The sequence below is a fragment of the Choloepus didactylus genome, chromosome 9 (assembly GCF_015220235.1).
Source record: "Choloepus didactylus isolate mChoDid1 chromosome 9, mChoDid1.pri, whole genome shotgun sequence".
NCBI lineage: Eukaryota > Metazoa > Chordata > Mammalia > Pilosa > Megalonychidae > Choloepus > Choloepus didactylus.
The window spans coordinates 134,023,064-134,045,897 of NC_051315.1; the positions used below are offsets into that span (position 1 = coordinate 134,023,064).

The following is a 22,834-nucleotide window of genomic DNA, read 5'->3' on the forward strand; positions in this document are numbered from 1 at the left end:
CTTGTGGGGTGCTCTCCCGTGGGGGCTCTGTCCTATGAGGGGTGCTCTTCCATGTAGGGGTGCTGTCATGTGGGGGGCCTCTCATGTGGGGGTGCTATAATGTGGGGGCCTCTCCTGTGGGGTCCTCCCGCATGGAGGTGCTGTCGTGGGGGGGCCTCGCATGTGAGGGTGCTACAATGTGGGGGGCCTCGCATGTGGGGGTGCTCTCATATGGGAGTGCTCTCATGGGGTGCTCTCCTGTGGAGGCTCTGTCACATGGGGGTGCTCTCCCATGGGGGCACTGTCGTGTGGGGGGTCTGTTGTGTGGCAGCCGTGGCTCTGGGCAAGGCCAGGGCTGTGCCGGCCAGAGGTGACGGGCAGAGGCGAGCGGCTGGGAGAGGATGCCCCCCCACAGCCCTCTCCTGCTGTGCGCAAGCAAACGCTCCAGCGAGGCTGGCTGCCTGGCGTTGTCTCTCGTGCGAGCAGCCTGCACCCCACTTCCCTCCCCAAAAGTCCCAGGGCAACCCCAGGTCACAGCTGGCGCCGAGGCCGGGGGCCCCTCACCCACACACTTGCTGTCGTCAGCCAGGCCGCCCACCAGGAGGAGAGCAGGGCCTGCCCGCAGCGGCCCCCCAGCCTGCTTCCCGGCCCCTGCTCAGCCACTGCCCGCACAGGCCTCCCCGACGAGACCGGACGCCGGGGGACCCAGGGGCCACCGACGCCAGCTTGACAGCAGGTCAGTGCCCAGACTCTGGGTCTCGGGATAGGGTGAGGGAGGGGTCTCAGTGTGGGGTGTGGTCAGGGAGGGGTCTCGGGGTAGGAGCTCGGGGCCTCCTGGTGGCCTCTGGGTGAGGCAGCTCTGTGGGGGGTGGGTCTGGGCAGAGGACCTGCGGGCTCGGGGCTCCCACCCATGGAAGTGCTTTGTGGGTGTGGGCGGCACTTATGAAACAGGGCAGAAGAGGAGGCCTCTGAGGGCCCACGGGAGCTGTGGCTGCTGACGCCTCTGCTCACTCTGGGTCCTGGGCCCTGCCGGGGAGCAGCTGTCATGGGGTCCCCCCTCAGGGCCAGGCACCTCCCTGCAGACGGGACCCCAGTTGGACCCCCAGCTGGCCCAGCCAACAGCAGGGAGCATGGAAAGGGGGCTGGGTGGGTCTGAGGCCTCCAGCTCTGGCCGCAGACTGCTCTGCTGGAAGATTCTTTGGGGAAGCAGGAGACCGCATGCGTATCTCACTGCCAAATCAAAGGGTGCTTTTTTGGGGTCATGTGCGGAAGCAGACACTGATCTTGTCACTGGCAAAGGAAGCAGCTTTCAGAGGTGTGGGGCCGGCTCCGCTCCCCACAACGGCCTCCCCCAGCAGGAAGTGGAGGGGCCAAGGGCATGGCTCCCCCATCTGGCAGATGGAGCCAGGGATGCCCCGAGCATTGCTGCCCCCCAAGTGGGGCCGTGGTGACAGCCACAGGGCGACAGCCATGGGCTCGGGGCCCGCAGGTGTCCGAGGCAGGAGGCCAGCTGGCATGGGGTCCTGTGGGGCAGGGACGAGGGCTGGCCATGGGGGCTTCCAGGGAGCCCCCACCCTCCAAGCTGGACCCTGGGACTCCGCTTCCCAAGATCTTTTCCCGGGGGCACCCCAGAAGACAAAGGCAGGGCCCCACAAGCAGGACATTTCTTAGAAGTCTCATGTGCCGAGTTTGCATCCTTCTCCCTAAGGAAGTGTTTGTTTTACTATAAATGGGAAATTGTGGAGACTGCAGCTAACTTGTAGCTTCCCCCACAAAATGCTGGGCCCACACTGACGCTGACCTAGACTTACCACCCTGGGCATGTGGCAGCCGGGGGGAAGGCCAGGCCACGGGGCCCCTAACGTCACCACCAGTAAAGGCAGAGATGGCTCCGGCTCAGCAGGTCCCCCAGCCGGGCCCTGGGCCCCTCTCAGGCCAGCCAGGGGTGGGGGCAGCGAGGGGCCAGCCTGGCACCTGGCTCGGGAAGGAGAAGGGTGGGGGTCCCATCGTGCAGATCACATGGAGCCCCCCGGCTGCCCCTGCTGACCCCAGGCCCCTGTGCCATCCCCTCTAGGCCCTGCCTGGTTCCCGAGGAGCGGCCCCTGTGGGCTCCTGAGCAGGCGCCGAGGGTTCTGGCCCACGAGGAGCAGGCCAAGCTGGCCAGGCTGCTCACGGGTGTCCCTGGGTGGGCTGCAATGCTCGGGCAGGGCGGATGGGACCAAAGGATACCCCGCGGATGGGTTCTGGTGGGTTCCAGTGGGTTCTGGTGGGCTCCAGTGGGTTCTGGTGGGTTCTGGTGGGTGGAGGAGCCTGGCCTGGCTCACAGTTTGAGGGGAGCCTCAGAGCCATGTTGGAGTCAATCGAGAGAGGAAGCAAACCGAGATCCTTCCAAAACAAGAAGGGGCAGGGAGAGATTTCGCAAATAGGAAAAGGGTTCTTGAAACGTAATTGCTAACAAATTTGCCATTTTCTGTTCAAAAGAGGTGAGGGCGGTGATAGAATATTCCTGTTTCTGGCTGAAGCTGGTCCTCCCACTTCCCTAATGGACCGGGAGCCTGGGGGTCCCCGGAGAAAACCTCAGAGGAAGTGCCCCCCACCCCCCCAGCCCCCCCGCACTAATGGGCGCTAAGTGGCGTCTAGGATGATGTCACGCCGTGGGTTCTAGTTCTTTCCTTCTCACTCCTGGTTGGGGAGGGTGCTTTCTCTGCCCACCCTCCGTGCTCCAGGCAGGGGAGCAGCCCCGGCCCGGCCCTGGGGTGAGCCTCACCTGGTAGGCTCAATCCTCCCTCCCCTTCCTTCCCACACCCCCAAAAGGGGCCAGGCAGGGGCGCCCCAGAGGATCTGCTGCTCAAGGAGAGCGACTTCCCGCAGCCCCCCAGGCCCGTCTGGCCGGAGAAGCACACTGGGAGCGAGGGCCGGCGTGGGCCAGGACCAGGGCGGCACTGACCCCTGGGCACACTGCCCTCCGCACCCCCAACTGTCGGACGCCGCGGCCCCGCCCACGATGGAGAAGCTGAGGTTTGTCTACTGGTGGGTGGGGGAGCAGCTCCCTGCACCCTGTCCACCCTGCATGTCAGACCCCGGCTGAGTCCCCCCAGGGCTGTGCTGTCATCCTCGTGGGGCCATGTCACGGAGGGGCTTGGGGTAGCAGGGGCCGGGGGGCAGTGGAGGGGGGCGGGGGGGGCCTCCTGTCCCGACCCCTGGGCCTGGGTCCTCAGGGCACTGCAGGCCTAGTTCCAGGGCTCAGGATGGCAGTGGGCAGGCGCTGGGAGGGGTGGTGTCTGGGGGTCCTGGCCACTGTGCCCTCAGGAAGAGGGGCACGGCAGCCCTGGGTGCAGGAGGGGGAAGGGAGGACAGATTTCGGAGGGGACCTGCTGGGGAGCCCCAGCCCCTGCTGCCTGGCTGACCCTCTCCCGGAGGGCACAGTAGGCACTGCCCCCCACTGAGGTCGCTGGGGTGAGGTCCCATTGTGTGCCTCCTGCAGCCAGGCACGGCATGGGGTGGAGGGGACAAGACGGAGGGCTGGCTGTCAGCGGGGCGGGCAGCCTGGGCCCTGGGCCTTCCCTGCTGGAGTGGGGGGGCCTGCTGGGGTGGCACAACCCAGCCCCCTGGGCTATTAGACAGGGGCTGGGGCTGTCCTTCCCTTTCTGCCAGTCCCCAGGGAGAGGGGCTCTGAGAGGGAAGAGGGATCTGGTTCCAGCCCCGGGGGCCTCCCAGCCGACAGCTCAGCGGGGAGGGAGGCCAGGGGGAGCCCCAGTGCCTCAGAGTTCTGACGCTCTCACACCCCATGGGGCTCCTGGATGTGGGGTGGGGCCCACCTCTTCCCCTATCCTGCCCAGGGATGGGTGGGGTCCAGCTCCAGGGCTCCCCCTCCCCTGCCTGCTTCCCACCAGACTGCACCCCCTTCCCCACCTGCTCCCCCTCCCCTGCCTGCTCCCCACCAGTGTCACTGGTTCTCCTCTTTACACCTCAAACCTGTGATCTCTGTCAGAAAAGCCTGAGCCTTATCAGATTGTGGTTCAGTCAGTTTGGGCTTCTTTCCAGCAACCTCCCACTCAATTAGGAGTATAGGGACAGATAATAGTTTAAAAGTAAAGAGCCCTCAAGACAGGAATTCACCTTTAATTCATTGTTACTAAAGGAGCACTTAAGCTAAAAGGAACAAGTTTACAATGTAAAAATTAATTGACACATTACCAAGCCTGGGAGCCCATGCTCCTCCAGACGCAGCTGGACATGAGATCACAGAGCTCCCCTAGTCTCAATTACAGAAAATTTATAACCCCTGATTTAGAGTAATTTTAAGTCATATTCTATTTTTACATTAAATGATGCTTCATGATCACTAATGTCTCACAAAGTGAAGCATCTCAACCCATGAGTTGTTCAAGATCAAAAGAGGGTATCCACATTATCAGAGACTTAGCCTTGAATGCCCAGAAAACTCTACTGACAATATTTTTACTAATTAAGTTATGATTTCTGTAAGAGTAATACAACATATTTTTACTTATATAAAAATTAGAAAAGAGATTACTATTACTTGTCTCTAACTTGTTAATACAGTTTTTCTTATTTTATTCTATCATTAGTTTAGCCATTACATCATATTGATAAACATGCATCTGATTTGGACTGTATTCAAACTTGCTACATTATTTACAACTTCTCTATGATTAAAGTAACAGCTGCAGCCCATCCTGTTTCCACAGAGCACCAGGTGGTTACATGTTATCTGTATCTAAGAAGGCTGAGAGGGCCTTTCTGCTTTCTTAAAAAATGTTCACAGTTCTTTTAACCAATCAGCTTCTGCTTCAGTATAATTTTCTAATGTGGGACTTGAAGGGTATAAATCATCTGTCCCAGTTACTATAGTCAGGCCTTTCCACTTTTTATCATTTGGAAATTGTACTTGAGTGTTTTTAGGTAAAAGTTCTGTTAAATATGCTTCTATCTCAGAAGGGATAACTGGTTCTTTACTATCAGGACAGAAATCACGAGGTGGTCTATGAGGGCAGCATGGAGAGAAGGGGGCAGCGCCCTCAGTGCTGGGTTCCTCAGTGGAGATATTCTCCCGGGACACCAGACTGCTCCCCTCCGCCTTCTGCTCCCCTCCCTGCCTGCTCCCCCTGACCCCCTCCTCCTGTCTTGCAGCCCCCAGCCCATGAAGCAGTGCAACTTGAGCGGGGATCCCTGGCCGCAGGTGGTCGCCCACATCTTCTACGCCTACCTGGGCACGCTGCTGGTCGTCGGGCTGCTGCTTAACGGCGTGGCGCTGTGGGTGTTCTGCTGCCGCATGCGGACGTGGACGGAGACGCGCGTCTACATGACCAACCTGGCCGTGGCCGACGTCTGCCTGCTCTGCGCCCTGCCCTTCATGCTGCGCTCCCTGCAGCAGCAGTCGGCCGAGGACACGCTGTTCTGCCAGCTCTCCCAGGGCATCTACCTGGCCAACAGGTACATGAGCATCAGCCTGATCACCGCCATCGCCGTGGACCGTTACGTGGCCGTGCGGCACCCACTGCGCGCCCGCAGGCTCCGCTCCCCTCGCCAGGCTGCGGCCGTGTGCGCCGTGCTCTGGCTGCTGGTGGGCAGCTCCCTGGTGGCGCGCTGGGCCCTGGGGGTGCAGGAAGGCGGCTTCTGCTTCGGCAGGTCCACCAGGCTCAGCTCCAGCTCCGTGATCATCTCCCTGCTCGGCTTCTACCTGCCGCTGGCCGTGCTGGCCTTCTGCTCCCTGCAGGTGGTGACCGGCCTGGCCCGGCGGCCGGCGGCTGACGCGGGGCAGCAGGAGGCCACCCACAAGGCCGCCTGCATGGTCTGGGCAAACCTGGCCGTGTTTGTGGTCTGCTTCCTGCCCATGCACGTGGTGCTGACTGTGCGCCTGGCGGCTGGTTGGCAGAGCTGCGACATCCGCCCCATCTTCATTGCTAGCCGGCTCTCCGACGCCAACTGCTGTCTGGACGCCATCTGCTACTACTTCATGGCCAGGGAGTTCCAGGAGGCATCCCCGCTGCCTGCGCTGCCTAGTGCCAAGGCCCACAGGAGCCAGGACTCCGGGTGTGTGACCCTTGCCTCAGAGGCCAGCTCTTGGGGTCCCAGGACGTGCCAGGACAGGCTCTGAGCTGGTGGGCCATGGGGAGGACAGAGCCTGGGTGGGCGGCGCCCCGCCCTGGGCTGGGAGAGGCAGGGGGCGAGGGCGAGGGGCTGATCCCGGGGAGTGGGGACTGGCCACAGCCCTGCACGCCCAGATCTGGGTACCCGGGCTCTGGGGGGAGTGGCTGCCAGGCCAGGCGAGGAGTGACGGCGGCCGGCTGCTGGCGCCCAGGGGGCTGGGAATAAAGCTCCTTGTTACTGAGCTGTCCTGCATGGGCCTCTGTGTTGCCCCCACCACGGGGTGGAAGGGACAGAGCAGGGAGACTGCAGGGCCCAGGCCACCTTCCCCGGCGCTCGAGAGGAAGCCTCTGGCCTGTGTCCCATGCCCCTGCCCCAGCCCTTGGCTGGCTGGGGGTCCAGCAGGGGCTCAAAAGGCCCCGCTTGGAAGGGTCTGCTTGGAAGGGCCCTGAGCGGGGGCTAATGAGCTGCCGTCACTGCCCTCAGCTGCTTGATTTCTAAAGAGGCCCCATGTCCTCACTGCACACTGGGACTGAGCCCGGCCCCTCCCTCGGCCCCACACCCCACAGCCCAGGGGGGTCTTCCGGGACCTTGATGGTCCCTCAGGGACCAAAGTCAGGAGATGGGCCTGAGCCTGCAGTCCTTGCCCCGGGCAGCCCCCAGATCCTGGGGTCCAGCCCCTCCACCCACTGCTTGCCACAACCCAGGGGAGCCCAGGCAGAGCCCCCCTGCCCTCTGAACTTCAACCCCACCTCGGCCTGCCCTTGCAGTGGCACCAGCCTCCCTCCCATCCACGCACTCGTCACAGGTTCTCAGAGCTGCCCAGCTCCTGGGCCAGGCCCCCACCTGCCCTCAGCCCCTCCTCAGCCCCTCTGCCCAGCCCCGGCCCCCCAGCCTGCGGTCCTGCCCCAAACCAGTGCTCAGGGAGCAGGGACAGGTAAACGCAGGCCTCAGCTCCCCCCTCGGTGGACCCCCACCCACTCCTTCCTCCACCCTGCCTACACCCCAGCCGAGTGACCTGCAGACCCCAAGGAACGGCCACTGGCCAGCTTCCCTCCTGGTGCCCTGGCCTGCAGCCTGCCCCGCGCCCCCCGCCCAGGGCTCCCTCACGGTTCCCTGGCCTCCACCCCATCCTCCAGGCCCTCCCCGGAAAACCTTCCCTGTTCTCATCACCCCTGCTCTGTGCCCACACCTGGCCTTGGCCTGGGGAGAGCCACACCGGGAGTGTCCCTCTCCCCTGACTCCTACCACCCTCACCCTCCGGGATTTTCATTTTGTGAGGCACCAAGAAGTCCAAGACTGGCTCTTCCAGGATGGGGTTCCAGCTGGGGGGCCGGCTGGGCGGGGGCTGGGGCGGCTGCTGGCCTTGATGGTGGCTTCTGCGACCCCAGTGTTCAGGGAGGTCCAAGCCCCCCCGGGCCGGAGATGCGGGGTCCATGGTAGCTACGTGGCTCTGGGCTGGGGCCCCCCTCCCCGACAGGTGCCCCCGGAGCGTGAGAGCGGAAGGACAGGGAGGGTGCGTCCTGGTGGGGAGGGGGCAGCAGCCCTCGGGGCCCACCTGCCTCCTCGTGGGTGCACGGGGCCTCCCGGCTCTGGACACACCGGCCTTGGCCCTCTGCTCCCCCAGGGCTCTGCTGCCCCCTTGCTGGGTGAAGGGCTCGTGGACCCCTCCCCCCACCCTCCCGGCCCGGGCACAGCGAAGGCAATGGACTCCCACTAAGAGCGACGGGTGCAGGAAACGGGACAAAGGACTTCATCATCATCGAGCGTCCCAACACCTGACTTCTGAGCTCTGGTCACCACCCCCCACCCTGAGTGCCCTGTGTCGCCATCTGGGCTCCAGGCTGGGCCAGGCCAAGCGGAAGAGCCTTCCTCCTGCAGGAGACCCCAGACCCCCAGGCTTGCGGCTGCCCCTGCTTGTCCGAGTCGGGTTTGGTCTGTGATTTTCACACAGAGATGGAAGGTGTTAGTTCCAGCTCAGGCTCCTGCCACCGAAGCTGGGAGGCCTGAGTCGTTTGGATCTTTTCTTAACTCTGTTCTCTTTTTCCTTGGGACATAACGATGCACAACAAAGTACTCGGCTTGGGTTTTTACTCAGTTGCTGTGCTGGGAATATTCGATCTGAGAACCGCAGTCCCCCAGTTCTAGGAAAGGGGCTTGTCTTCCTTCTGCGATAACCTCCCTCCCATCGATCTCGTTCTTTCCGGGACTCCAGTTCATCCGAGACTGGGGCTCCTGGACGGATCTTTTTTTTTTTGTTTCCTGCTGTCCGTCCCTTTGAAGTCTTGTTCTACCTTCTGGTGGTATCTCCTGATCTTTATTTTCAAACTCTCTATCGATTCCTTATTTTGATGATTATGCAGGAGCTCTTTCTCGGTGTTCGGTGACTGCTTCTTAAAAACAGCCCCTGCCTCTGCTCTGCCCGTGCAGGGTCCTCTCAGATCTCTCCGAGGATAACGCAGTTATTTTTCCAAGTCCCCCTGGCTCCCTTCGTCATCTGGGTCCTTTTCCTTCTTTCTGGTCCTTTCTTCCCTGTTGAAGACCCCCGAGTACTGGTGATCTTTGGCTGTCTTCGGGGGCTGACAGACGCCGTGGCGTCCACGTGTGGTGAGAAGGCAGCTGGCCGGGACCTCGGTGTGCTGAGTCTGCTCCGGGGCTCCTCAGCTTCTCCAGGAAGGCTCTTCCTGCCCCTCCGGGGGTGCGGCCGGGCTGCGGTGGTCCGGGGCAGAAGGGGCTGCAACAAGGCCATAGCAGGGAGACTTTGCTTCATCTCCTGTGCTCAGCTGGGACCCTCTGCCCCTTCCTGGGGGCCTCCAGGCTCTCGGTGCAGCTGCCAGGAATCCGTCCGCAGGTGTCAGGTGCGAGGGGGGCCGATCAAGCCTCAGGGCAGGAAAAAGAAACTTCTCTGCAGAGAAGAAGCAGAAGGGCTGTAAGAGTCTGGTACTTGCGAAATTTCTGGAAGGTCTGGCATAGTGGATGCTGGGGGCCACCGCCCAGCCCCGGGGTCATGCCGGTGCCACAGACGCCACGGGGAACCAGCATTGGGCTGGCCCCTGCTTAGAGGGCGGGGGGCAGCGGGAGGCAGGGTTCAGCCCAGCCCGGAAACTCTGCAAAACCCAGGGCTGCCCACATCCCCAAAGCGAGCATCTCGACCGTGGCCCGTGAAGCCTGACCAGGCCAAGGCCCACACACGCACTGCCCCCCTGCCCTGCCTGGAGAAAGCAGCCCCTGCCCCCCAGACCTTAGGGCGCTGGGGACGCCTTCTCAGCTGCGCCCCGGGGAGAATGCAGAAGAGGGTGGCAGTGGCCGCCAGCCGCCGGGAGACGGTCTCCAGCAGGGCAGGGGCGGGCACCTGTGATAAAGGGGGGTCCACTGCCCTGCCTTCAGAGCCCCCCTACACCACCCTCCGTGCTGGGTCCTCAGGCGACCAGCTCACTCGGGGTTCTGCGCACTGATGGCCCTGGTCCTCGTTGGTGACCCCAGGCGCCTGCCCGTGCCCTCGCTCTGCCCGCCCACCCCGCAGCACCTTGATGGCATGCGCCCCGGGGGTCCTGTGGGAGGGCGTCGTGTGCCAGTTCCCGGCTCTCCTTGCTCTTCTCGGGTTGCCGAGAAGGGGAAGAGGCACCTTCCCTGACCTCCTCTCTGCTGGAGGGCGGCTGCGAGTTCTCAAGGTCATGGCCCATTGCTGCCACCCGCCAGGGAACAGACTCCCAGGTGGGCCCACGGCCCCCCCAGGACCCTAAGCCCCTTCCTGGCCCTGGGCCACAGGCCCCGGCAGAAGCCTGCCCCTCTGCATTCGGGTGGGCTCCAGGAGCCAGCTCTCACAGGGAGGTGGGGGCAGGGGCTCTCAGGGCAGCTGAGGGGCCGAGGGATGGTGAGGCTGGGGGCCACTTCCCCTGCACCCGACCCCCGTGGAGCAGACCGCCCCCAGGAAGCCACAGGCACGTGCGGAGGCAGCTCCAGAGGGGCTGGGAGCACCGGGAGCAGGGGTGGGGTGGGGGGTGGGAGGCTCGGACCTGATGGGGGCTGTCCTCCTACCCAGGGTGCCTGGATCCTAGGGCCACAGCTGCTCTTTCAGGCCATCCCAGGGCGATCCCCAGCCCCCCAGCCTCTCCTTGGACCCCTGGCCTGGGCCAGGCCTGGCTTATTGGAGCAGGTGCTGGTTTTGGGGTAGGGGTGCAGACAGCTGCTGCTCGATAGTCTGTGGTTCTCCCATGTGTGGGGCCGGCCCTGATGGCTCTGGGGCTCCCGATCCTGGGCCGACCCCGCTGTGCTCGGGCGGGAGGCACTGCTGGTCCAAGTGGGGGTGCACCTGCGCCCACCTTCCCCCTGCAGCTGAGGGCCTGCTGGCCGCCCTTCCCGCCCACAGCCCCAGGTGGAGGCCCGGGCGCCGGGGGCTGCTGGTGTCACCCGGCAGCACCCGGCTCTGCGCACTGAGGGCGGCGCAGACGCCTGTGCGTGTGGCCGGGAAGGAGGTGCAGGGTCCCAGGACACGTGGGTGTCAGGCAGGCACGGCTACGGCAGCAGAGCGGACCCCCAGTCTCCGAGGCCCCGGCCACCCCCGAGGGCGAGTCCGGCCCAGGCCAGGCTGCTCCCCACTCCCCGTCCTGCCCCCACCATGGCAGCCGCAGAGGGCACAGGTTGGGGGGCTGGCACTCCGGCCTCGTCTGTCGGGGCCAGCCTGGGGCGGGGTGGGGCGGAGGGCACAGCGCGCTCCCGGGCTCGGTGGGTGGCGTCGGCACCTGGAGGGTCAGGAGGCGGGAAGGGGGCCCCGGCCTGAGGCCATCTCGGGCATCAGTCTGGGGGGCTTCTGGAACTGCCGCAGGCAGAGACATTCTCTGGAATGAGAGAAAAAGTCAGAGATGCAGAGAGTGAGAATAGAGGGGAGAAAGCAAGGGGGTGGGGGACAGTGAGAGAGAAGGGGAGAGAGGCAGGAAGAAAGAGGAAGGAGAAAGGGGGAGGCAGCAAGTGAAGAGGGGATGACTAAGAGAGGGTGGGGGGAGATCAAGGACGGCACAAGGAGAGAAAGACATTAAGAGGGGGCTGGGTAGAAAGGGACGCCATCCCAGGAGGGTGGGGGAGCGAGAGGGGAAGGGGGCAGGGGACAGGGCAGGGGGCGGGGGCTGCTGGAGAGAGGTGGCGGAGGGTCAGCTGTCCGCCCCTCTGTGCCCTCGGGGCTGGGGGAGCCCCAGGACTGGCCCAGGGTCCCTTCTGGTCCCTCCGACAGGGAAGGACCGTGGCCCCTCGGCTGGCCAGGGGAGCTGAGAGACCCCTGCCGGGCCTTGGGAGGGGCCTGGGGCAGGGCCCCCGCTCTGGTTAGGGGACAACCAGGCAGGGTCCTGGAGGCTGGGGTGAAGCCTGGGGCCCAAGGGGCCCGAGAGGAGCCCCCACCGAGCCCCTGTCCTGCGGGATGCCCAGGGCCCCTTGTCCCGTGCGTGGGTCGGGGAAGGTGGGGCCCTCACCAAGCCCCTGGGCTGGGCGGGAAGGAGGAGGGACGGGCCGCAGTGAGCGCGGTGGGCCCTGCTCTGTCCACCCGACAGGCCAGGGGTGGCCCCTGCAGCGTGGGCAGGGGGTCCAGGGGCCAGCGGGCAGCAGCCCCCCAGGCCAGGCACCCACCCAGCACCCGAGTCCCTGGCATCCTGCGGGCCCAGGCGGGGTGGTCAGAGACTCGTCCACAGGGCCCACCTCATGGCAGCAGGGCCAGTGTCCAGCACATGCTGGGCCAGCAGGGCGGCCGCTACATCCACACCAGCGAGCAAGGGCCCTGCCGGCTGCTTCTCTGGGGCCAGCACCACATTCCTCTCCCTGTCCCCTTTCTTCCTCCAGCTGCCCATCCTGTGCTTCTGCCACACAAGGTCCCCGGCACCTCCCGGGCGAGTGGACATGGGCACTGCCCCAGACCCCTGCCCCTGCCTGGCCCCTCCGTGCTCCGTCCCCTCCTGCCGCCCCTGCCCACTGGCTGAGCTCCTTGTCCAGCTCTTGGCAGGCAGAACCCGGGATGGCCAAGGCCCACCGCTGCCAGGACGCAGTGGCCAGAGTGTTCCAGGGTGGGGCCATCCTCACCGCGCCCTACAGGGACGGTCTGGGATGCCCTCCAGGTGACCGCTCGACCCCAGGGCCCAGGGACAGGCAGCCGGAGAACACCGCACAGGAGGGGCCTTCACGGCCTCCACGGCACGAAGACCGTAACCCAGGAACCACAAGCCGCCACCCGGGGTTCCTGGCCCAAGCACCCCCACCTCCCTGGCAAAGCCCAGCATCTTGGCTGCTGTCCTTTGGCCAGCGTGCCCCCCACCTGCACCCAGCCTCCGGACTTGGGGCTCCACTTCGGGGGCTGTTACCTGGAGGGGGAGTGTGCAAGGGAGGGGACAATATTTCTCTCTCCGTCTTGATTTCATTGTCTGCACGATGGGGGAGGTGGCCGCCCACAGGGGCTTGGGAGGATTTTAGGGGCCAGTGGCGTCCTTGGCACAAGCAGATGCTGGTGAGGGGGGCGGGGATGAGCCCCCCACAGGATGAGAATCCAGGCGAGCCTGTCTTCTTCGAGGTTCCCGCAGCCCAGTGTTGGCGACCCACAGGCGCTGGTTAAGGCTGAGCTGCTTCTAGGGTCCTCCAAGACCCTCCGGCCTCTGGCCCACAGGCACCGGCAGGCCCAGCTCTCCTGCCCCTCACATCTCTCGCCACGAGAACCTGCCCTCTTGTTGGATCAACTCATCCTTCACGGCTCAGCCCAGAGCCACCTCCTCCAGGAAGCCCTCCCCAGGCCCAGGCTGGGATTTCCGCCTCCTCTAAGCCCTCGGCCTCACGCTTATTGCCGAGCCGAGCCAGGTGTCCTGTTGACTGTCTGAGTCCTGTCCCTGTCTTGGTCCCTCAGGTGAGGGCTGAGGGCAGACAGCCAGTGCACCTGCCCCGGGAGGTGTCCACTCTGGCTGTAACAAGGCCTGTGATCAGCATGAGTCTACAGTCAACAACTGGGGAGCCGGTTCCCAGAGAGAAGCCCAGGCAGGAGACAGGGACTCAAGCTGGAGGTGGGAGCCCCCAAACCGGGGCTGGAGAGGTGTAAGGTGGTGGCTGCCGACAGCCTCAGGTGAGCCCAGGTGAGAGGAGGAAGGAGCCAGCAGGAGTGACCCAGGCTCAGGAGCACAGAGCCAGGCCCCTTCCCCTCGCCGTCGGCCACGGCCCTCGCCCTGCTCTGCCCGCCCCGCCCCTGCGGCCCCGTCCACAGCTTGGGTAGAGCACCCTGCCTTGCCAGAGGTGGTCCGCAGCCCCTTGTCCACCTTCCTTGCTAGACACGGACTTGGGGGCCGGGGCTGCTGGCTGGCCTCTGCGGCCCTCGTCCCAGCCATGGCCCTGGCAGCACCGGAGCCCGGCTGCCACCCGGCTGCACTGGCCCAGGCTGCTGCCCCCCAGCTGAGGCACCCAGGAGTGTCCCACCTCTGGAGCTCGAGGCCCCAGGGCAGCAGGACACCAAAGCTTCCCCATGGGTGGGTGAGGCGGGCACTGGGCGGGCTCCGGGAGGCTGTGGCAGGTGATCTCACCTGCCCTCTCCACATGTCTTGCAGGGGCCTGGCGGCCGCCTGGCACCTACCCCTCAGCACCCAACCGTGTCACCGCCCCTGGGCTCCTCCACCCCTGCTGCTCACGTCTCGGGGAGAGAAGAGACGGACCCTGTATTAGTTAGGGTTCTCTAGGGAAACAGAATCAATGAGAGGTGTCTCTGACCATAAAGTTTGTAAAAGTGACTCACGCCAACTGTGGGTGTGCACAAGTCCAAATTCTGTAGAGCAGTCAGCAAACTGTCACTCCAAGGAAGATGTCCGACAAACTCCTAAGGAAACGAACCAGCAACTTCGACGAACTCCTCAGGAAACGCTTTGCTGGGCAGCCAAAGAAGAAGTGAAGGTCCTCTATCTGATGTGCTTATAAGTCTTCAACTGATTAATTGGATTAAATCCAGCCAATTGCATTCTCTCATTGTGGAAGACACGCCCTTCATTGATGTCATCAGTCGCAGCTGCAGTCAATTGACTGATGATTTAATGAACCAGCCTGTTGGTTTATTAACCAGCCACAAACGTCCTCACAGCAATTGTTAGGCCAGTGTTTGCTTGACCAGACAGCTGGGTACTTTAACCTGGCCCAGTTGACACAAGAACCAACCATCACAGACCCCCAAGGGGCCCTGGCTCTGCCTCCTACCCCGAGCGGCCTAGGACACTCCCAGGCTTGACCTGTGCAAGGAGGAGCCACGACCTGGTGCGGCACTGGGGCCACGGGGGTTTGGGGCCCGAGCAGCAGAAGCCTTGAGGATGGGCTCCCCGCCCAGGGCCGGGCCCGGAGACAGCGCCTCACCCCACGAAGGGGTAGGGGCTCGGCCACCTCTGCTGTCCCCAGTGTGGCCTCCTAATAGGGGCTGGTGCTGTTGCCTGCAGGAGCCTCCCCATGGGGGACACGGGCGATGGGGGGCCCTGCCCTGCTCTCCCTCCTGCTTGGCCCAGGCTGGTGGGGTCTCAGGGCCCTTCACCCCGAGGCCAGGCCGACGGGGCAGTTGGCCACAGCGGGGCCCATCCCAGGCTGGGCCATTTCTGATGCACCCCTTGGCCCCTGCAAAGCAATGGGGGCTCCTGTTCAGCATGGGTTCTGGGCCTGCTGCAGCGAGGTGTCCCCTGGTGGCTTGGCCTGGGGCTCTCTGCTGCAGGGGACCCTCCACCGCCTCTCATCCCAGCCCTCAGGGCAGCTGGAAATGGTCTGGGCTTCAGGAGGCAGAAAAGAGGGTCCAGCTGTGTGGACTCTAAGCAGGGACCCAGGGGTCACCGTAGGTATCAAAACCTTGCTTACATGCATCTGCCCGAGAAAACCGGGCTCCCGAGAAGCACAGGCTGAGCTGGCTGTCCCACTGGGTGGGATGGCTTCCCAAGGCTGTGGGTGATGAGGACCCCCACCCTCCCCGTCTGCTGAGCCCCCACCCCTGGCCCAGGAAGCCCAGGTCCACCTGCAAAGGCCACGGTCCATGGCAGACGCACACGGCTGGCTCTGGAAGCCCAGGGCGAGACAGGGTCTTGGGGGTTCAGGCTATTGGCAAATGCAGGGGAGGAGCTGGGCTCCTTGGCTGTGTGCACCCTCGACCCCTGCCTCAGTGTCCCCCTTGGGGCTTTGAACCCCAAGGAGCGGAACCCAGGAGCCATCATCTTGGGACTGATTCCACTGGGGAATCGGGTGCGGGAGCCCTGAGCCGCCCTGCCTGGGGCAATGTTGGGGTGCGGCCCGGAGAGGGCTCCCAGGAGCAGAGCAGGCTGCCAGGGCTACGGGTGCGGCCCGACCAGATCCAGGTGGAAATGTGGGATCAAGTAGGGAGACCCCAGCGGGGCCCGGCCACCCCCAACCTGGGAACTGGAGCCCGTGGACCTGCTCACGCGGCCCCTCTCCCGGTGTAGGATCAGCCCCTCTTGTGGCGTGGACCCGGCCCAGGGTCAGTCCAGGTGCAGGACTTGGTGTCCAACAAGATGGGATCTACGGGTCATTTAAACAAGCGCTTACTGCTAACGACAACAATGACGTAAGTCATGGAACTTAAAAACGTACCAGGACCACGGGCAGCCTCTCGTCACAGGAGGGAGAGTGGCCAGCAGGGGCCCAGATTCCGGCAGGGCCTGGAGGGTGGGCGGGGGGACGAGAGAGCAGGAGGCCTTGTGCTGCTGCCCCAGCGGGCTCCACTCGGGGATCCCCCCCAACCCAGTACACTCAGCCTGGGTCCATGGGTGACATGGTCACCCACGCAGTCTCCCCTCGGGGACCCCGTGCTCTCAGCCTGGGTCTGTGGCCCATGAAGGACAGATCCGGGTCGAGTCTGCAGCCTGCATTTTGTTCGGGTACCCAAGTTCACTGCAGCCGGGGGAGCTAGAGTGGAAGTAGCTTCGAGCTTCTGGGGTGGGCAGGGGTCTCCTATAGACATGGGGATCCATGTGGCTCCTCCTGATGGGACCAGCTTGTCTGGGTCTCAGGGCTTTGGGCAGGTGAGCCTGGCTGGCGGGACAGGCCCTCTGGGTCACTTGCAGGGATTTCACCTTTCAAGTCACAAGGAGACTCCAGAAGGCCTGGGCTGGTTTGGGCTGAGGGGCCCGGGCTCTTCCTGACGAGGCTGTGCCGTGGCTCTGTCCTGCTCCCACATCCCCAGGGGACTCGCTCCAGGCTGAGGCTAAACCACCATCAGGAGGAGCAGCGATACCCCGGGCCCCTGGCATGCTTCTCACGAGGTGGAGCTGCGGGCACCGGCACCAGGACCTGGGGGTGCAGCTCTGCCCCCACCCATCCAGCTTCTTGTGGAAGCAGCCAGGAGCTTTGCCCCTCTTTGGGGAAATGGCAGACAGACAGAGGCCTCCAAAGAGCAAGTGGGGGGCTCAGTGTGGGATTTGGGCTTGTGTCAGGGGATCCGGGGCAGCTCTGGGGCAGGGGCACTCACTCTGGATGGGGGTTTCCAGGCAGTGGGCACCCAGCCAAGCAGCCAGGACAGGCTGGAAGGACACGGGGCTGGAGCCGCCCCCCGAGAGTGGGCAGTGGGCGCTGAGGCTGGCCAGGAGCGGGCACGTGGGGTCACCTGGGCAGGTGCAAGTGCAGGGGGCACCCCTTAGCCAGTGTCATCACAGACACTGAGAACCGCCTCTGACGCCGATGCCCCCGAGCCTGTTTGTCCTGGGCAGGGACACAGACCAGCAGAGGGGATGGGGACCTGGGGGTGGCCGTGGGGGTGGTTTTTCCTCCTCAGCAGCCCCTTAGGGGAAGGACGGGGGAGCAGGACTGGAACCTGTATCTGTGATGTCACATCCCAGCCACCGGCAGGTGCTGCTTTCCAGGTTGTCTTGAGAGTGTCGTCAGCAGTTAGACCAGAGTTAGTTCCTGCGGTTCCTTTGGCTGCAGGACGAGCCCATGAAGCCCTCACTGGATGCCTGACAGACAGACAGACGGTCACCAGAAACAAATGGCCCTGAATCCTCTCGTCGACTATGGAGCTGGGAGTCTGAAGCCAGGTCGGCAAACGGCAGGAAGGGCCGGCTCACACCCATGACTGACCTTCCAGGACACGAAGTCTCTTTCCAAGCAGTGGCTCCGCAGGGCAGCAGGGAAGCCCCGGGCGTGCGTGCCTGTGAGCCTCTATTTGCAGAAGCTGGCGGGGGGCAGCCTCGGGCCAGGGTTAGCCGGCCCCGATCCAGGCATCAAGCCCGGCTGGTTCCAGCCTGGAGATTCCGGTGCCATTTCTCCCAGCTGCCCGGGGCCGTCCTGACTGGCTGCAGGAATTGCCAACGTGCAGCCCGAGGGATTTGGTGTGGCACCAACTCGCCCTTGGCCAGTGAAGGAGCAGGTCTCTGCAGGTCCCAGGGGGCTGATCCTGCAGGGCACAAGGCCCTCCGTCTGCAGAAGTGGCGCCTCGGGGGCACCCACTGTGGGCATTGGGGTCCCTGCCTCAGGGTGGGAGCTGAGGTCCCTTGGGGTGGCCCCTTCTCCAGGGGAGCTCGGGGCTCCTGGCCTGAGGAGAGCAGGCTGCCGTGGGGCCAGGGGCTGGCCGGGAGCATCTCGGGGAGGACCCCTGGGCTGCAGTTAGGGTCAGTATGACGGCAAGGGGGGGTGGGTGAGGGGTCTCTGCTCTGTGGCCGAGGGCCCGGTGGTGACTCCCACTCCACCGGACTCACTGGCTGCAGGGCAGGGGGCTCCAGGCTGGGGTCCTTTCCAAGGTCACGCTGGCCACATGGATGTAGCCACTGGGGGGGCAGCAGATGGGGCAGGAGGCGGGGGTGACACGGCAAAGGGGACGAGAGCAGGGACAGGGTGGGACTGAGGCCCCCGGCACTGCTGGGAGCAGGGGCCACCCCCAGGTGAGGGGCCCGGGAAGACGGCAGTGGGGCTGGCCTGTGATTCCGCAGGACGAGGCTGCCCTTCCTGGGCAGGTTTGAACACAGCGGAGGGGGAAGCAGGTGAGAGAGGAGGGGGCGGTGGGTTGCGGTGGGGTGAGAGGGGACAGGGAGGGCAGGGGGCATCCTTGCCTGGTGGCCTTGACCCCAGCCTGGTGCTGCCTCCCCAGTGGGAGTCAGGAGGGTCCCCTCCCCTCCATGCTGTCAGGGGCTTTGGCGCCTTTTTCTCCCCCAAACCCATGACCCCGATCCCCCCCGGCTCCTGCAGGGCAGCAGGCAAGAGGCAGCTCCCGGGGAGGTGGTGGAGGGGCAGGTTCTCAGCACCCCACAAATCCCCCAGTCTTGGGAGTGTCCTCGAAAGGGGAGAGCCACCCGGGCAGGGACTCACCTGCTGGGCAGAAACCAGCACCTCGGTCAGCGCCTCCGGATGGCCCCGCCACCAGCCGGGCTGCAAAGCGCAGGTCTGGGGAGAAGCCCCCCCAGGCCCCGACTGGCGGCAGAGGTCTGTGCTGCTCCTGCCCCTGCTTCTGGGCCTGGGAGGGAGGCCCCGGCAGCTTCCTACTCGGGACAAACCCCCCTGGGCCCCCTCCGGGAGTGGAGGGTTCCGGGCACCCAAGTGTTGTGAGACCCCAGAGGGGTGGCCACAGGCGAGCAGCTGTCTCTGCAGGTCAGAGTGAACCTGCTCCCATGTCACCCCCAGGCCCTGCAGAGGCCCCTCTGCATCCCTGGAGGGCCGGTTGTCCCCATCATGTCCGGGGCCTGGGGGTCTCCCTGGGGCTGGACGAGTCCATGGGTCCTCAGACAAGTGGACGGAGACCATGGACCCTGCAGACGTGTCCTCCCAGAGCGGGGCCACCCGCCTGGGTCTGTGGCTGTGGACGGACCAGCTCGTGGCCGACGTGGCAGCAGGGTCACTGTCCCCTGGACGCTGTGCCGCGCCCTCAGCCAACACGGGCTCCTCGCAGGCCTCACGGGCAGTGAGACGTTCTCCCAACTGCAGAGGAGAGGACCCCACAGCGCCGCTCGCCCCTGGGGCATCCTGCTGGTCCCCAGCTGCTGTGGATGCTGCTCTGACCTGCACAAAGTCACAGCTGTGAGGCTTGGAGGGCAGGTGGCCGCCCATGGCTGGGGGACGTCGCACATAGTCCAACTGGGGCCGGGGAGGCAGGAGGCTGAGCCCAGAGTGGTGGGTCAGCACTCTCGGTTCTGCTGGGACAGATGCCCTCGCCTGCCCGAGGGACACGGGTTCTAAACTGCCCGCAGCCAACAGCTCCCAGTATCACCGGGTGTGGCCGGGCAGGGGCTGGGGGAGGGGGGGGGTGGGAGGGGACAGCTTGGCCCCGAGGCCTTTCCAACCCCAGAACCAGACTGGGCAGGGAGGGGGAGGCCAGGAGACAGGTTAGGGGGGAGCTCAGGGGCCTGAGACCCTTTGCCACCTTCTCCCCTTGCCCGCACCGGCCTGGCTGGTTCTGATGCTCAAATACGCTGTTCAGTGGGGCTCTGGCCAACACTCCCCAACAGTGGTCTGCCGTTTCTCGAAAGTACAAAAGGATCCTCCAAGGTCAGAGGCTGCAAGTTGAAAAGCGAGTGGTGTCACTAAGAAAAGATGAGCCACTTTTTAAGCACCAGGCCAGCAGTCAGCACCACCTCCCAGGGGGCTGGCATGTCTCCAGGATCTGGTAACACATTGGCTCCTGGACACCCCTGGATGTACAAGCAGACAGATGTCCTGCACTCCCGTAAATGAGTCTTTGAACCTGAAAGGTAATTAGCAAATTTAGAGTGCCCTTGGGGGGTCAATTAGAATTTGGAAAGGTTGGCCATTTGAATTTGCAAAGGGCCCTAAGAGTTCCTGGGATGACCATAGCCCCCGACCCTGCAGCTCATCGGCGGAAGTCCTGAAAATTTTTCAAGAAACTCTGCAACAGAGAGCAAGTGGAAGCAGACAGAGACTGACCCATTGCGGGACTGACGGTTGACAAAACAGAAACAGAACAGAAGACACTAACAACAAAACACAAAACAGAGACTAACCAGAACCTGAACCTGAGGCCACCGGCCACTGTCGTGGTCTGAGGCCGGGTCTTGGAGTTATGGCTGCGTCCAGCCCTCCTAAAGACCCTAAAGGGGTACCCCACCAGACCAGATTAGAGATCTCTTACCGTTGTGGGCCCATGTCCAGATGGCTCCAGAGGCGGATTTTTGAATTTCGAGGCTTGACCACTCGGTTCTCCGCCGGGGCTGAGGAACGTCTCTCAGCGCGCGCCCCCCCGGCGGAGGGCTGGTAGTCAGACCTTTGTCTCGACCGATGAGCCTCAGCAAATGCCAAGGAGATCTCGCTGGGGCCTCCAAATGTTACGGTGCCCGCGAGTTAAAGTACGAGACAGCCAAACAGAATTTAAAGAGCCTTTTATTTAGCCGCCGGCAACTGCTTACTGTCACTCCGCGCAGGGAGTTCAGCAAGCAGCCCCCACCTGTGTGCGCTGGTGCCTTATACTGACAGAAACCGTATCCTAGAAACGCAAGCAAGCAAGCTATTCTAACAGAAGCAGAGTTGGCAGTTTAGCTCTTGATCACAAAAACAATTTCACAAAGAGTTTCACTTGGGACTGGAGCAGCTATTGATTATTAAAGGGTTACACTTGGCTGATGCGTGCAACCGCAGCTTTGCCTCCCCTAAACGGTAAAGTTTTGCTTCCTTTAACTGGTACAGGCCCAGTCTCACTCCCCCTTCCTCATGGCCTAATGCCGTTTACACAACACTGTTGCTTTGCAGATGTTTTGGGAATAAGGGAAAGGGACCCCACTTCATGGTCCAGGAAACACAACTTGACAAACAGGATTGAAATCATGAAAAGTGTATTTTCAGACAGTGATGGAATTAAACTAGAAACAAAAAACAAAACAATAGTTGGAAAATCCCCAAATATTTGAGTTTTAAATGGTATATTTATAAATTCAACATGAGTCAAAGAATTCTCAACAGAAATTTGGAAATATCATGAACTAAATGATTATAAAGATAAAACTTATCAAAATTTGTGATGCAGTATAAGCAGTGCTTAGTGAGAAGTTTATAGCACTGAATACATGTATTAGAAAAGAAGAAGTATCTAGAAACAAAAATCTAAGCTTCCTGTTAAGACACTAGAGGAAGAAGAGCAGGTTAAGCCTAAAGCAAGCTGAGGAAAAGAAATATTAAAAATTATGTCAGATGTCAGTGGAATTGAAAACAGGAAATCAGTAGAGAAAAACCAATGAAAGAAAAAGCTGGCTCTTTGAAAAGTTCACTAAATTGATAAACTTCTAGCTGGGCTAACTGTATTAGTTAGGGTTCCCTAGGGAAACAGAACCAACAAGAGATATCTGTAAATACAAGATTTTATAAAAGTACCTCATGCAACTGTGGGGATGCACGAGTCCAAATTCCATAAGCAGGCAGCAGACTGGACACCGATGAAGGTCTTCAATGAACTCCCCAGGAGATGCTGGCTGGCAGAAAAAGAAGTCAAGGTTCTCTCTTTTTCTCCCTTAGAAGTCTTCAACTGATTGGATTAACTCCAGATGATTGAATTCTCTCATTGCAGAAGACACACCCTTCATTGATGAAATCAGGAAAAGCGTTTGACAAAATCCAACACCCATTCTTGATGCATCTCAGCAACCTAGGAATAGAGAACTTCTTCAATTGGATAAAGGACATCTCCAGAAACCTGGAGCTAATTTCATGTCTCATGATGCTTTTCCCTTAAGGTGGAGAATGAACAAGGATGTCCCCTCTGACTACCCCTATTCAACGCTGTACTGAAATTCTTAGCTACCACAATGAGACACACACAAAAAAAAAAAAAAAAAAGAAAGAAAAAAGAAAGAAAGAAAGAAAGAGAGAGACGAAAGAAAGGTACAGATATTGGGAAGCAGGAAGTGAAACCGTCTTGAAGTCAAGTGACTTTTCTATGTAGAAATACAACTAATTGATTTTTAAAAACCTCTTAGAAATAATTAGCTTTTATAGCAAGGTTGATATGCAAAATTCAATTGCTATCCTAAAAACCTACAATAATCAATTGATATTTGAGATTTATGCCATTCGCAATAGCACACCCAAAATAGAAATACTTAAAGATAAATCAAGCAAAATCTGTATAGGATCTATACAGGGAAAGCTACAAAACTCTGATGAGAGCAATCAAAGAAATTCTAAATAAAATGGAGAAACAATTGAATGGATTGGGAGATTGAATATCATAAAGATGAAAACTCTTCCCAACCTGGGCAATAGATTAAATGTCATCCCAATTGTATTAGTTAGGGTTCTCTAGGGAAAGAGAACCAACAAGAGATATCTGTAAATATAAGATTTTATAAGTGTCTCATGCAACTGTGGGGATGCATGAGTCCAAATTCCATAGGGCAGGCAGCAAACTGGCAACTCCGATGAAGGTGATCCATGATCTCCCAAGGAAACACTGGCTAGTCAGAGAAGAAGTGAAGGTTCTCTCTTTCTCCCTTAAAAGTGATCAACTGATTGGATTAAATCCAGCTGATTGCTCTTTCTCTCCTTAAAAGTGTTCAACTGATTGGATTAAATCCAGCTGATTGCATTCTCTCATTGTGGAAGACACACCCTTCATTGATGTCATCAGTCACCAATGCAGTCAATTGACTGATGATTTAATGAACCAGCCTTCTGGCTTATTAACCAGACACAAATGTACTTGCAGTAATGGTTAGGCCAGTGCTTGCTTGACCAGACACCTGGACACCATCACCTGGCCAAGCAGACACATGAACCTAACCATCACAGTCCACTCTTGTCAACTTAGCAGCTATACACATCA

The 22,834-nt window shown here is 61.3% G+C and overlaps 2 protein-coding genes across 16 annotated transcripts in view; one reads left to right on the plus strand and one right to left on the minus strand.

The window, feature by feature from the left end:
• GPR35 (G protein-coupled receptor 35) overlaps window positions 1–6,315 on the plus strand; it is a 31,470-nt gene extending 25,155 nt beyond the window's left edge. For 2 of the 5 annotated variants that reach the window (XM_037848755.1, XM_037848756.1), the window contains exons 2-4: window positions 569–715; window positions 2,794–3,009; window positions 5,134–6,314. In XM_037848755.1, the coding sequence (XP_037704683.1) occupies window positions 2,984–3,009; window positions 5,134–6,100 (993 nt within the window). In that variant the 5' untranslated portion in view covers window positions 569–715; window positions 2,794–2,983 and the 3' untranslated portion in view covers window positions 6,101–6,314. Of the gene's footprint in view, window positions 1–365; window positions 716–2,793; window positions 3,010–5,133 lie in introns of those variants that run through there. The other 3 variants (XM_037848757.1, XM_037848753.1, XM_037848754.1) reach the window with 3 other exon arrangements.
• Window positions 6,316–7,780: 1,465 nt separating this feature from the next.
• On the minus strand, window positions 7,781–21,448 carry LOC119543904 (basic proline-rich protein-like). Of its 11 annotated transcripts, none has more exons than XM_037848761.1 (7): window positions 21,388–21,448; window positions 19,449–19,562; window positions 17,158–19,068; window positions 16,892–17,033; window positions 15,673–16,684; window positions 9,332–10,928; window positions 7,781–8,995 (listed from the first exon to the last, which is right to left on the minus strand). In XM_037848761.1, exon 3 carries the CDS (start codon window positions 18,811–18,813, stop codon window positions 17,818–17,820), a length of 996 nt encoding a protein of 331 aa, XP_037704689.1. In that variant the 5' UTR covers window positions 18,814–19,068; window positions 19,449–19,562; window positions 21,388–21,448; the 3' UTR covers window positions 7,781–8,995; window positions 9,332–10,928; window positions 15,673–16,684; window positions 16,892–17,033; window positions 17,158–17,817. The 11 variants fall into 11 exon arrangements, with proteins under 11 accessions (XP_037704689.1, XP_037704688.1, XP_037704690.1 ...); XM_037848760.1 differs by having other exon boundaries at window positions 15,673–15,740; window positions 16,155–17,033; XM_037848762.1 differs by having other exon boundaries at window positions 9,332–9,442; window positions 10,833–10,928; window positions 15,673–17,033.
• Window positions 21,449–22,834: the final 1,386 nt, after the last annotated feature.